This window comes from Corvus kubaryi, unplaced genomic scaffold (assembly GCF_017639235.1).
Source record: "Corvus kubaryi isolate FWS band 111438036 unplaced genomic scaffold, C.kubaryi_AGA036_p1.0 37397, whole genome shotgun sequence".
Taxonomy (NCBI): Eukaryota; Metazoa; Chordata; class Aves; order Passeriformes; family Corvidae; genus Corvus; species Corvus kubaryi.
Window position 1 is genome coordinate 20,479,728 of NW_024581136.1, and position 11,704 is coordinate 20,491,431.

General features: G+C 48.2%; 2 protein-coding genes across 5 annotated transcripts in view; one reads left to right on the forward strand and one right to left on the reverse strand.

Annotated features, from left to right (window-relative positions):
- SSR3 (signal sequence receptor subunit 3) overlaps window positions 1-2,819 on the forward strand; it is a 3,457-nt gene extending 638 nt beyond the window's left edge. Inside the window, exons 2-5 of the mRNA XM_042042033.1 lie at window positions 338-464; window positions 941-1,039; window positions 1,550-1,681; window positions 2,320-2,819. Of these exons, the coding sequence (XP_041897967.1) occupies window positions 338-464; window positions 941-1,039; window positions 1,550-1,681; window positions 2,320-2,386 (425 nt within the window). The 3' untranslated portion in view covers window positions 2,387-2,819. The remainder of the gene's footprint in view (window positions 1-337; window positions 465-940; window positions 1,040-1,549; window positions 1,682-2,319) is intronic.
- Window positions 2,820-5,178: 2,359 nt separating this feature from the next.
- KCNAB1 (potassium voltage-gated channel subfamily A regulatory beta subunit 1) overlaps window positions 5,179-11,704 on the reverse strand; it is a 60,061-nt gene continuing 53,535 nt past the window's right edge. For all 4 annotated transcript variants that reach the window (XM_042042206.1, XM_042042207.1, XM_042042208.1 and 1 more), the window contains exons 9-14: window positions 10,443-10,528; window positions 9,721-9,841; window positions 9,168-9,262; window positions 8,093-8,213; window positions 7,151-7,239; window positions 5,179-6,553 (exon numbers count right to left, since the gene is read on the reverse strand). In XM_042042206.1, coding sequence (XP_041898140.1) covers window positions 6,464-6,553; window positions 7,151-7,239; window positions 8,093-8,213; window positions 9,168-9,262; window positions 9,721-9,841; window positions 10,443-10,528 — 602 coding nt within the window. In that variant the 3' untranslated portion in view covers window positions 5,179-6,463. The remainder of the gene's footprint in view (window positions 6,554-7,150; window positions 7,240-8,092; window positions 8,214-9,167; window positions 9,263-9,720; window positions 9,842-10,442; window positions 10,529-11,704) is intronic.

Below are 11,704 nucleotides of genomic sequence, written 5' to 3' on the forward strand. Positions count from 1 at the left end.
CCTGGTTCTGAGCCCTGTGGGATCCTGGCTCCGGCCGTGTCGGGTCCCGCCCGGCAGCGGTGCCGGTCCCCGGCCGCTGGGGCAGCACTGACGTGTCACCGGAGCAGCGCCGCGGTGCTCTCACAAAGCCCCTTTCAGCCACGCACAAAGCTCATTTCCCCGTTCCAGAGTACCTTCAATGCAGTTGAAAGCCCCGCAGGTGATTTTGGAGGAGTTGGCTTTGGTCTGGCAGAGGCAATGCGGAATTACGGAGCTCAGATCTCAGTATGGGTCTCCAGTAAAGGGGTGTTTTTCTTGGAGAGAAATCGCTTCAAATACCATTCTTCCTTTTTTTAAGGGCTTTATTGGAGAATATGGCATATGGATCTTGTTCAGTCTGCAGTCCTGTACAGCGTCATGACCCTCATCAGTACCTATCTTGTGGCTTTTGCATATAAAAACGTCAAGTTTGTCCTCAAACACAAGTAAGTTTGGAGCTTGTTTGAATTTATCATTTAATAATTTAACAAAACCAGAATTTACTACTGTAATTTTTTATTAATAAGAATGCCTGAAATGTTACTCCAAAAATTACTTTGCACGGAAGTATCTCCTAATTAGTTTCTGTTGTTCTCTTGTAATTATAATCAAATCTTGTCAGCTAAGAGTACGGTAATACAGCAAATCCACCTTCATGCTCAGGGGGTATTACCACAAATTATGTTTCAATTATGAATTATATTACTATATGTAAATTATATTACTGTTAGTACTTGTTATTATTATTTCTTGTTGTCCCTTCACCTTGACAGAACTTATGTATTGGCTAAGTTTTATTATTTTTTTATAAAGTTTTTTTATTTATTATTTATTTACTGAAAATACAACTTCCTGTAATCTCAGGGTTGGGTTGTGGGGTTTTTACGTTTCTGAAGTGTGACATGAGTGGTGTTACTTACAGAGTAGCCCAGAAAAGAGAAGATGCTGTTTCCAAAGAGGTGACTCGCAAGCTGTCCGAGGCGGACAACAGGAAGATGTCCCGCAAGGAGAAGGATGAAAGGTGATCTCTCTGTCCTCTTCCTTCTCTCCGTTGTTGTAGCACTGCCTTAAATGTCTTCTTCAAGGCTCTGAGTGGGGTAGTAGGGACTGTGCTTGGCACTGCTTTTTCTGTATTCTGGTGAGCAGAAGCTGCAGTGTAGCTCTTGGTTCAGCTTCAGGCCTTTTTGAGGCGAGTTGTTAGGGGAAGGTCTCAGATGCACTTGGTGTTAGAGGGGATCCCCATTGGGACTCTGTGGGGTGGGAGCTTTGGAGCCAAACCCTCTGTCTTCTAGGAGAAGTACTGCACACTTCAGAGTGTGGGTGTGCCAGGACATGTCCTGGATCCCTGGCAGTGTCCACAGCCAGCTTGGACAGGGCTTGGAGCAGCCTGCGATAGGGGAAGGTGTCCCTGCCCATGGCAGGGGTGGAATGGGATTGGGCTTTAAGGTTCCTCCCAACCCAAACCACTCCAGCATTCTGTGGTATCCATTGATTTGAATATATTAGAAATTTTATCTCCACTTGCTCCTAGGATTCTGTGGAAGAAAAATGAGGTTGCAGACTATGAAGCAACAACTTTCTCCATCTTCTACAACAACACCCTCTTTCTGGTCCTGGTCATCATTGCTTCCTTCTTTGTGCTGAAGAACTTCAACCCCACTGTGTATCCTTTATCCCCACACCAAAACCCCCACAGCCCCACTCCTTTTAGTTGTCACTACTAGCTGTAGTTGTCCTGTGGGCTGTGGCATTCCTCTGTTGGTCAGTGCAGCTCATTGTAGTGCATCAGCTTAGAATGTTGTAACAAAAAGAAGAGTTTACCAAAAAAAAGTCTCCCAATCACATAAATGTGACGTGAGATGTTCCTAGGATATTACTTGGACAATATACAGAAATTCTCCTGGCTTTGCCATTCCCATTGTGACTCTGGAGTGAGGACACAGCTCAGTTTCCTGCAGAAACACTGTGTCAGTGTTGGTTGCCTGGAGCTCTTACCTGACTGGATGCTTTAGTTTCAGTAACTTCACAACTAAAATTTCCTGAAGGAAATTAGCATTGCCAACAGGGCCGTTAATTCAAAAGCTGTATTTATAAAACTTGTGAGAGAACAGGCTTAACTTTACAGGTGTCTTAATTCTGCAGGTGACTTCATGCCCTGATTGTGAGCTGTTTCATGTTGCAATAGTTCAGTTTTAAAACTATAGAGAAAGACCATTTCCATTCCTTCCTTTTCATAAAACTCCTACTCAGTGTTCTGTACCAAAGAAGTATCTTGACAATTCCTTAACCTGTTCCCTACAGAAACTACATCCTTTCTATCAGTGCTTCCTCAGGACTCATTGCTCTGCTGTCCACAGGATCCAAGTAGACAGAAAACCCACAGCAGTTTCTTCCTGTGAGAGGCTTCAACTGCCATGAAAATGTCTAAGGGTGGAATAGGAATATTTTTTCTTTTAGCATGAGGAAAATGTGGGGAGGGTTTGAACCCAAACTGGTTGAATTATATTTACTTTTGGTATCTTTACATGGTATTCGATATTGGAGTTATTCAGGTTTTTTTTTACTTAGCGAGGAGAGGGAATGGGGTGTGAGCTGTGAGCAGACATCACCACAGAGGAGTGATGGTGCTGCAGCTCCACCCTGGGACTCTGCTCACACAGCTGTACCTGCAGCCTGGAGCAGAATTCCCCTGGCAGTTCGGTGACTGGCCTCAGCCAAACTCACTGGGCATAGACGAGACAATCCCTTTATCATTGTAACTTGAAAAGTTGTAATAAAAAGGAGCTTTTTTTGCCATTTAATTCCATGTATTTTCATTCTTCGTTTTTTAAAAAATGGGGATTTTCATATCTGGGTTTGTCAACTCTTTCTGCTTCCAGAAGAGAGGAGACTTGTACAAGCTAACAGAGGTACTGTATTCATTAGAAGCACTCCTCATTTTTGAGTAACTTGGAGTCAGGACAAAACCTAAATCTCTTAGAAAAACACTTTTGAAGTGGTTTGAATGTACTTATTTTTTTCATTCATCTTCAAAGTGGTAAATAAATTAAAAACCCTGCCAGTTTCCCTGCACAGCTCAAGAAAAATGCTTTAGCTGGCTTTTAATAATGGGTTTATCAGACAATCCTGTGCCTTCTTTTCTGGCTATCACTGGAGCAGCTGTTCACTTAAATGCCAAATTCTACTGATATTAATGGAATTCCAGTTACAGATCCTGCCATGACAGACTTGGGATCCTGAAGAGGGAAGAAAGAGAAAGTTTATAATCAGATTTAATGTAACAATTACTCTGCTAATCTTGGCTTCAATAGGATTAATGGACAGTAGAGGAAAATGGAGAATCTGAAGACCAGAAGACAGTAATGGCTCTATTTCTGACAAATTCAAGTACTTCTGCTCATTTAATACTCTTTAAATTAACTGTTTTCTCTCAAAATGCATGGATTTCTCTTTATCCCTTCTGCCTGACTGTTCACCACTGGAAGGAGACATTTGCACAGTGCTGCTGCCTGCCTTGGACAGCTTCACCTTCCTTGGCCTCACTTCTTATAAGGGATATAACTGATGGATTTTAGGCTAAGTACTTAGCACACATGAAGCAGATTTTTAACAAACCCATCTGTAAACAGCCAGAGCCCAACACAAAGCCAGGCTGGCTCCTCTGCAAGCAGCAGGACTTGGATGTTGCTGTTTTTCCTGTGTTCCTCTCAGAACCCCCAGGGCTGAAATTCACACCCTTGAACGGCCCATGCTATACTCACTTTGCTGGCAGGGTTGGGAGGCTCAGCCTGCCCTGGCAGGGCTCTAGCAGGTGTATTTTGCAGAAAATCTGCTGTCTGGAGCAGTGCTTGGAAGCAGCACTTTCTTCTGCCATTACTGTCAGCTCACTGAGTCTTTTATTAACTGCTTTTCATCTTCTTTTAGGGCTTTTTTTGGTATTGACAGTTGCTGAGGCCTGGAGCTTAGTGAGTGTCAGAATTTTCCTGGAGAGGGAACATTGAGCACTGACAGCCTGAAACAAAAGCAGGTGGGTGGGTGGGGTGGGTTGTGTTCTGCAAAAAAAGTAATCTTGAGCCTTCACAGAAAAGTTCAGGGCTTTTTTTGGTTGGCATTTGGATTTTTGTTCACTTTTTCAGTTGTTTTTATTTCTTTGGAGGTGATGTTTGGTTTTTCCTTTGCAATCCCCACTGCAAGCTGCAATTATAAATAAAAAATTCAATATAACATACTAAACGATATTTCTCTAGTCTAATGCTGAGGGTTAAGCTAAAGCTGGGCTGCTGCTTGGCCCCACACTGCCCTCAGAATCTGAAGCTCTTGCTCCAAGTAAGGGACAATGCCATCTCCTCTGTTAAAGAAAAAGTTGGGAATTGATCTAGTTTTAACACATTCTTGGATTCCCAAGTACATGAGAAGGGGAAGAGAGAACATTAAATTGTACCTCCAGAGGGAGGAAAAGGAATTAGTCTGCTACTGGGAGGATAATTATATTAAATTAATAAAGCTGTTAACTGTGTAATGGTTGAAGCCTTTGTAAAAGTTAACAATAGCTAATGGTAATGCAGCATGGGGTGTTCCCAGGGCAGGGGAAGGTGGGCTCCTCCTCAGCTGGCTGTGACTGGCCAGTGTCACCTTGAAGAGGCTGGGGACAGCTGCACTGGGTTTATTTCAGGCCAAATCACAGAATAGTTTGGCTTGGAAGGGACCTTAAAGCCCATCCAGTGCCACCCCTGCCATGGGCAGGGACACCTTCCACTGTCCCAGGCTGCTCCAAGCCCCAGTGTCCATCCTGGCCCTGGGCACTGCCAGGGATCCAGGGGCAGCCCCAGCTGCTCTGGGCACCCTGTGCCAGGGCCTGCCCACCCTCCCAGGGAACAATCCCTTCCCAATCTCCCATCCAACCCTGCCCCCCTCAGCTTCAGGCCAGGACAGACCTTATCTAGGATGTGTGTGCTCCTTGGGGACTGACTTCCAGCAGCACCTTGTCCCAGGAGAGAGCCAGCCCAGCTCCCTCCTGTCCCTGCTGCCTCGGCACCGGCCCTCGCCCCTCCTGGGCACAGCTGGAATGCTGCCCTGGGGAACAACCCCCCCATCCTCAGCAGAAACCCCTGCTGGCCCAGAGCAGCTCTGGTGTCAGTAACAGGTCTGCAGCTCTCAGGGTAGATGCACAAAATGCTTTTATTGTGTCCAAGCAGAATTCCAGTCAGACTGCATTTCTCATGTACAGCAGGAGTCATGTACACACACCACAGCTTCAAATACAGGAGGAGACCACTCGGGTGTGGGGAGCTGCTCAACCGGCCCAGGTGAGCGCTGCAGGGGGGGAGGGGAGTACAAGGGTCCTACAAATACTGTACAGAGCTGTATCCCAGCAGGAATGGGAGAAATACAGACTGAAATCATAGGAGCATGGTGCAGAGCAAATCCATGGGAAGATACAACGTGGGTCTTGAGCTGGGCAAATTAAGATGGAAATTCTTCCTGTCAACTCCTGTAAATGCTCACAAAAATCTGTTTAAAATGTGTCTGTGCACTTACTTATCCCTGGTTCCAAACCAGGTGAAAGCAGGTGTAGCCTTTTGAAGTACGTACCTGATTGTTCCTGCAGCTCTCAGCAGCTATATATTATATATATTTATAGTATCTATATCCTTAAAAGCTCCTGAATATTGAAATTTGCAGTAGCTCTGTCTACAAGCAGGCAGAAGTAGAGGCAGGTTTCTATAGATGCAAAACCCAGTATTTAATCATGGCTTTCTTGGTTTAAGGTTTATGGAGAAGTAGAGCTTCGCAGAGCTGTTGTGTTCAGTAACCTGACATGCGTGTTTGGGCTTCCTGACACTGCCCAGGAGCACTCCACAGCTGCAAGAGCTGCGTAATTAGGAGCTGAACTATCTAGTTCCTAACTAGTTCTCTGTCTTACTGCCTTTATTCAACTACAAAGAAATCCTAGAGCTTATATTCAACGTAAAAAAGCAGAGTTTGAGCTTGCCCCTTCCATCTGTTAACCTGAAGAAACTTTATGGTTGAGATTTCCCAAACATGGTTTTATTAAAACCTGAAGTTGTATCTGGCTTTTCTTCATTGAAAAAATAGATCTGTACATCCTTCTTTAATTACCAAGTACCTGAAGGTTATAAATTATGTCTTTTTTTGCTTTACAAGTGTTTGTCACAGCACAAGCATGAGGTGCAAAGAGTAAAGTAAAAATTAATGAACTCGGTCAAGAAGGTAAGAAAATACAAGGTTATTCTTGGTTAGAAGAGAGATCAACTGTGCTTTTAAATTCACTGCAGAGTAGTAGCAAGAGCACACATCTCGAAGGATCCAGTGACAGTAGACACCGAGCAGCAAGTGCTGAATGATTCTCATGAGAGTAATTCGGGGCTGTACTGGAGTACAGAGCACTTCTAAACCATGCAGTCCAGGAAACTCATGCATTGCATTAGGATCTGTAGTCCTTCTTGCTGTAGGGCTTGTTGCCCAGGATATTATCTATTTCATTTACAATATGGGATGTCATCTTTGGAAGGACCTGGGGTGGAAGAAAGCGATGTTTAATCGAGATCATTCCAAAATGAAACCTCGATTTTATCAAAGTACATTTCCTCTGGGGTTTTTGTGTGACATATATTAAACATTCACCTAATAACTTTCTCCCTTGAAGGAAAAAACACTGGAGTGTCTTTACTCAGTGAGAGAATCACAGCAAAGCCTCTCAGCTTTCTGTGTGGAATATTGCTTGGTTGCAGTGGGACACGAGCTGGTGGCAAGGACAGCAGAGGAAGCTCTGGTTGTGAAAAACCACAGGGAATAATAAAGGGAGTGCAGGTGACATGTGACAGCACAGACTCTGTCACAACATGGCCTGGAATCACCTGCATTTTCAGATACATGAAAGCTGCTGATGCCACCCTGGTGTCACTGGATTTGTCTGCAATGACCCCAAGAGGTGCCAAGTCATGGTGACACCAGAGATGTGCCTGATGAAGGGGCACGAACAGAGCTGGGAGACAAAATCCCAAGTGCTCCCACTATTGAGGGAAGGAGGGTGCTGAGGTCTGGTGCTGTCCCCCAGGGAGCTGAGCAGGGCTCACCCCCTCCACGGAGGTGCCACCCCCCCTGCACTCACCTGTATGGCTCCGAGGTTCTCGATCAGCTGCTCGGGGTTGGAGGATCCCAGAAGGACAGAGCTCACCCCCTCGTTCCTCAGGCACCATGCTGGGAATAAAGGCACAGCGGGGTCAGGAACAGAGATGGAACAACACAGCCTCGCTCCAGACCCCACTGTTTGACAGAGCCTCTGCTTGGAAATAATCACATTATCTGTCTCAGCTTTGCTCCTCTCACCTACCAGGAGGAAGATGCAGGGATCAGATAACAAACCCCACAGACCTTCCAGGATCCCACCTGAGCCTGGTGCCTGCCCCAGCGCTTCTCACCGTTGTGGGGTTTGGTTGTTCCCCATCACGAATCACAAAGATTCACTGCTGGGCTGTGGAGCCAGAGATCACCTTTCTGACAGACACTTGGTATTTTCCAGCCTCAGCTCTCAGCAGCATAAAGATAATTATTAGAAAAAAACTCCAAAACCCATTTTGCACAGCACTCTCTTGTCTGCCAGCCCAGCACCCCAAAGGTGATGGCTTCATCGGGGGAGGCAGTGTCCAGGCAATCAGGGAGGTGGGAGCCCTGGGGATGCCCAAGATACTCAGACCCTGGAGTCACAGCCTGCTGCTGCTGCTGGAAGCAATCCTGCTTTAAGTAATTGTTACCCAGAGAAGCTGGGAGTGTCCCAGGCCAGGTTGGAGGGGTTTGGAACAACCTGGGCTATTGGAAGGTGTCCCTGTCCATGGCAGGGGGTGGCACTGGATGAGATTTAAGTTCCTTCTAAACCAAACCACTGCAGGATAAATAATGACTTACACATTTTAAATAGCAAGCACATCTCTAGCTACAGGCCCAGACCAAACCATGATGGAAAGAAAACACCTTTTCTGTGTTAGCCTTTCCCAAGCCAGCCCTGACCCCTGAAGAGGGACGGGAGCAGCCCTGGAGCTGTGCAGGGACCCACCAACAGCCAGCTGTGGCAGCGTGCAGCCGAGGCGCTCAGCGATGGGGGACAGGTCCTTCAGCTTCCCCTGCTGCTTCCTGCCCTCCTCGCTGATGATCTTCTCCTTCAGCCACTGGTAGCACTGCAGAGCAATCACAGCACATCGGGCTGTCAGCTTTCATCCTCCAAAATGGGAAGTTTAGGGCAATTTATAATTACAGTCTATAAATATATAAATAGCAGCACTTGAAAAGCCACGTCCAACCCAGAAGGTCGCGGAGGCTGAGTGACACAAAGCTGGGCTGCCCAAAGCAGTTAGGGCAGGGCCAGAATGTCTCCTATTGTCCTCAGCTCTCTGGTTTTATTCTCACTCCAGAACCTGGAATCTCCTCAGTTTTCTTTTTGGACCCCATAACCCCCAATAAGAATAAAATCAGGATAACTGTGGAGAAACCAAGCTGTGGTGACACCAGAATGCCCAAACCTGTTAGAGAGGGCAGCCCCCAGCAGCCCATGGGTCTTCAGTGGGCTTGCCCTTGTCTCAGGGGGGATTCTGTGGAGGCATGCTGGGATCACTGGGGGGATGCTGGGGGGCTGAGCACCCCCATGCCCTAGGCTGGTGCCCAGGAAATTGATGTCCAAGTCTGTTTGACCTTTGTGGTTCGGGGGGCTGAAGTGGCAGCAGCTGCATCCATTCATGGTTGGACTCCGTGACCTTGGAGGTCTTTTCCAACCTTAACGATTCCAGGATTAACATCAGTGAGGGGCCTGGAGCGCCACAGAGCCCCTGGCTCGTGCCTCCTCCTCGGTGATGCCCATCAGTGCAGGGTGGTGCCAGCATCCAGCATCCACGTGCAGCCCCCAGTCCTGGCTCCAGCCCCAACCCTGCCCCAAACCCCTCTCAGCCTTCAGCTCGCTGCGTGGGGAGCCTGAGCTCGTTCTAACCCAGATTCTCCTGCTCTGTGGAGTGTGGTTGCCAGAGAAACCGAGCTGATCCATCAATATGCAGCCCGGCCTTCTCACGAGGGAGCCCTTTCCCCTTTGTTATTTTCCTGCCCTCACAAAAGCAGCACAACTCAAACATCCACATAAATACCTTGAGTGAAGCCCTTGAGCTTTCAGGGACCCCGTTGCCGTATTTCCCTGAGATGATCCCACAGGCCAGGGGAGACCACGTCATCGCTCCCACCCCTGCAGAGGAAACAGAAAGAGGGGATTTTAGGGGAGTGGGGCAAATCACACTTGTAGCAAAAATATGCCTTTCAGCTAAAAACTAAAACAAAAACAAACAATTGCAGCTTGTTTCTGTTGCCACTGGCAGCAACGCTCAGTTGGTGTTCCAGGAAGATGCTGCTGATGCCCTTAAGGGTATTAAGGATTTATTTTACTTAATGGGCCACAGGAATCTCAGAGAGTAAGGAGCAGCCAAGACAATTAATACTTAATATGTTTATTAATATACTTTATTTATTAATATATGATATTAAGCAATACTTCTTTATCAGAGGCACAGTAAGCTGGTTTTTCTTTCAGGTCACTAGATAGAGACGTGGCTTTGTCATTGGTCCCACCTGGAGCCCTAGGTCACCCTGCTGTCCATTCCTTTCTGGGAATGCCCGAGCCAGAAGGCACAGCAGGCTCAGACTCACCGATTTTGTGATACAATTCTGGCAGCTGCACCTCCACCTTCTCCCTTTGGAACAGATGATACTCGGCCTGTTCGCACACGGGGGGGATCATGTTAAACTGCCTGGCCACAGAGTAGGCTTCCTGCAGAGGAGAAACCCATGGATGAAACACTTCAGTAAATGAAAATATCCTGCAGGATGCACCAGGCAATGTTCTCTGAGTGTGCAGGAGATGGCCAAGGCAAGTCTTGGTGTCCCTTGGCAAGGGGAAGCGGGGACCATCAGGATGCTGCAAACCTGGCATCTCCTGGAATCACAGCCTGGTGTGGGACGTTAAAGCCTGTCTCATTCCACCCCCTGCCGTGGGCAGGGACCCCTTCCATGGGCCAGGTTGGCCATGAGCACTGACATCAAACTGAAGGACTTGACTTCAGTCAAACCAGAATGACACAGACCCAAATTAACCACCCAAACCCCCAAACATCAGCCCATCTTCTGCTAATTAGCATTGGGCTCATTCTGGGACAGGTTTCTATATTATTTGAGGTGGAAGCACTGGACAGAGTGAAACCCCAGCGTGCCCAGGGATCCCCATGTGAGCCCTTACCACGATCCCCATGTGAGCCCTTACCATGATCACCCCATGGCAGCCCTTACCACGATCACCCCGTGGCAGCCCTTACCATGATCCCAGCCCTTACCATGATCTCCATGGCAGCCCTTACCATGATCCCAGCCCTTACCATGATCTCCATGGCGCTCCAGCGGGACGTGCCCCAGTACATGGCCATGCCCTGGTTTATCACGTGCGTCATCGCCCGCACGATTTCTGAAGGAAGGCAGAACAAGGGGTGTGAGGAGTGCCCAGAGGCCACGTTTCCAGCACCAAATCCACTTCCAAACGCCACACACGCTGACAACCCTGAGCCCTGAACACGGCTCCTGCTGTGCTCTCCTGCCCAGGTGTGGCTGGAAAAGCATTTTCAGTGCAAACGTCAAGACATTGACCCTGCAGCTGGTTAAAAAGTGCTTTTCCCACCTGGCTCTTGCCTACCACAGCCTTAGGAGACCATCTTTCGAAACGGACCACAAGAGGGCAGCACAGTGGAAAAATAAACTTCAAAATAAATTCTATTTATTTCAAAATTTGCTTCCTGAAAGCACATGTCTGGGTCTGCTTCTTTTCACCAGGAATACGGGGGACAAACCTGCAAAAATGGGTGATTGAACCCCACTCCACCAAGGGCCCTGTCACCCTCTGGTGTCACCTCTGCAAAACCCAGCACAGCAGTGCATGGAAGCTTGCAAGGCTACACACACCAGGACAGGATCTTGGATTTCATCCCTCAGACCTCTGCTGAGCAGCCCTGCCTGCCTGGGGGTGAAAAACCCTCACACTTTAGTTTAAAAAAATCCCAGGCTGGTTTGGGTTGGAAGGGATGTTAAACCCCATCTGTGCCACCCCTGCCATGGGCAGGGACACCTCCCACTGTCCCAGGCTGCTCCAGCCCCAATGTCCAACCTGGCCTTGGGCACTGCCAGGGATCCAGGGGCAGCCCCAGCTGCTCTGGGCACCCTGTGCCAGGGCCTGCCCACCCTCCCAGGGAAGGATTCCTTACCAATATCCCGTCCATCCCTGCCCTGTGTCACAATCCCCAGGAGCAGCCATGAGCCAGAACCACTGCCCTGGCTGTGGTAACAAATGCCTATTTCTGACAGGGCTGCAGCACAGACACAACCCCAGCCACTGCCCACAAAATGGGAAAAATGGGCTAAATTCACTCTGAGAAGCAAAAGAAAACAGTTCTGGGGCACTGCTGCCCATGGCACCTCGTAGTCAGCAGGCACTGCCACATGTCCATGTGCTCTTCCCATGGGAGAGTCAAGGACCTGACACTCCCCACTGACTCCTGTAACTCTGGCCACCCCAAACCCCTCTGGAGGGGCTGCCCTGGAGCCTGCAGTGCCCAGAGAACCCCTCTGCAGTGCCCAGAGAACCCCTCTG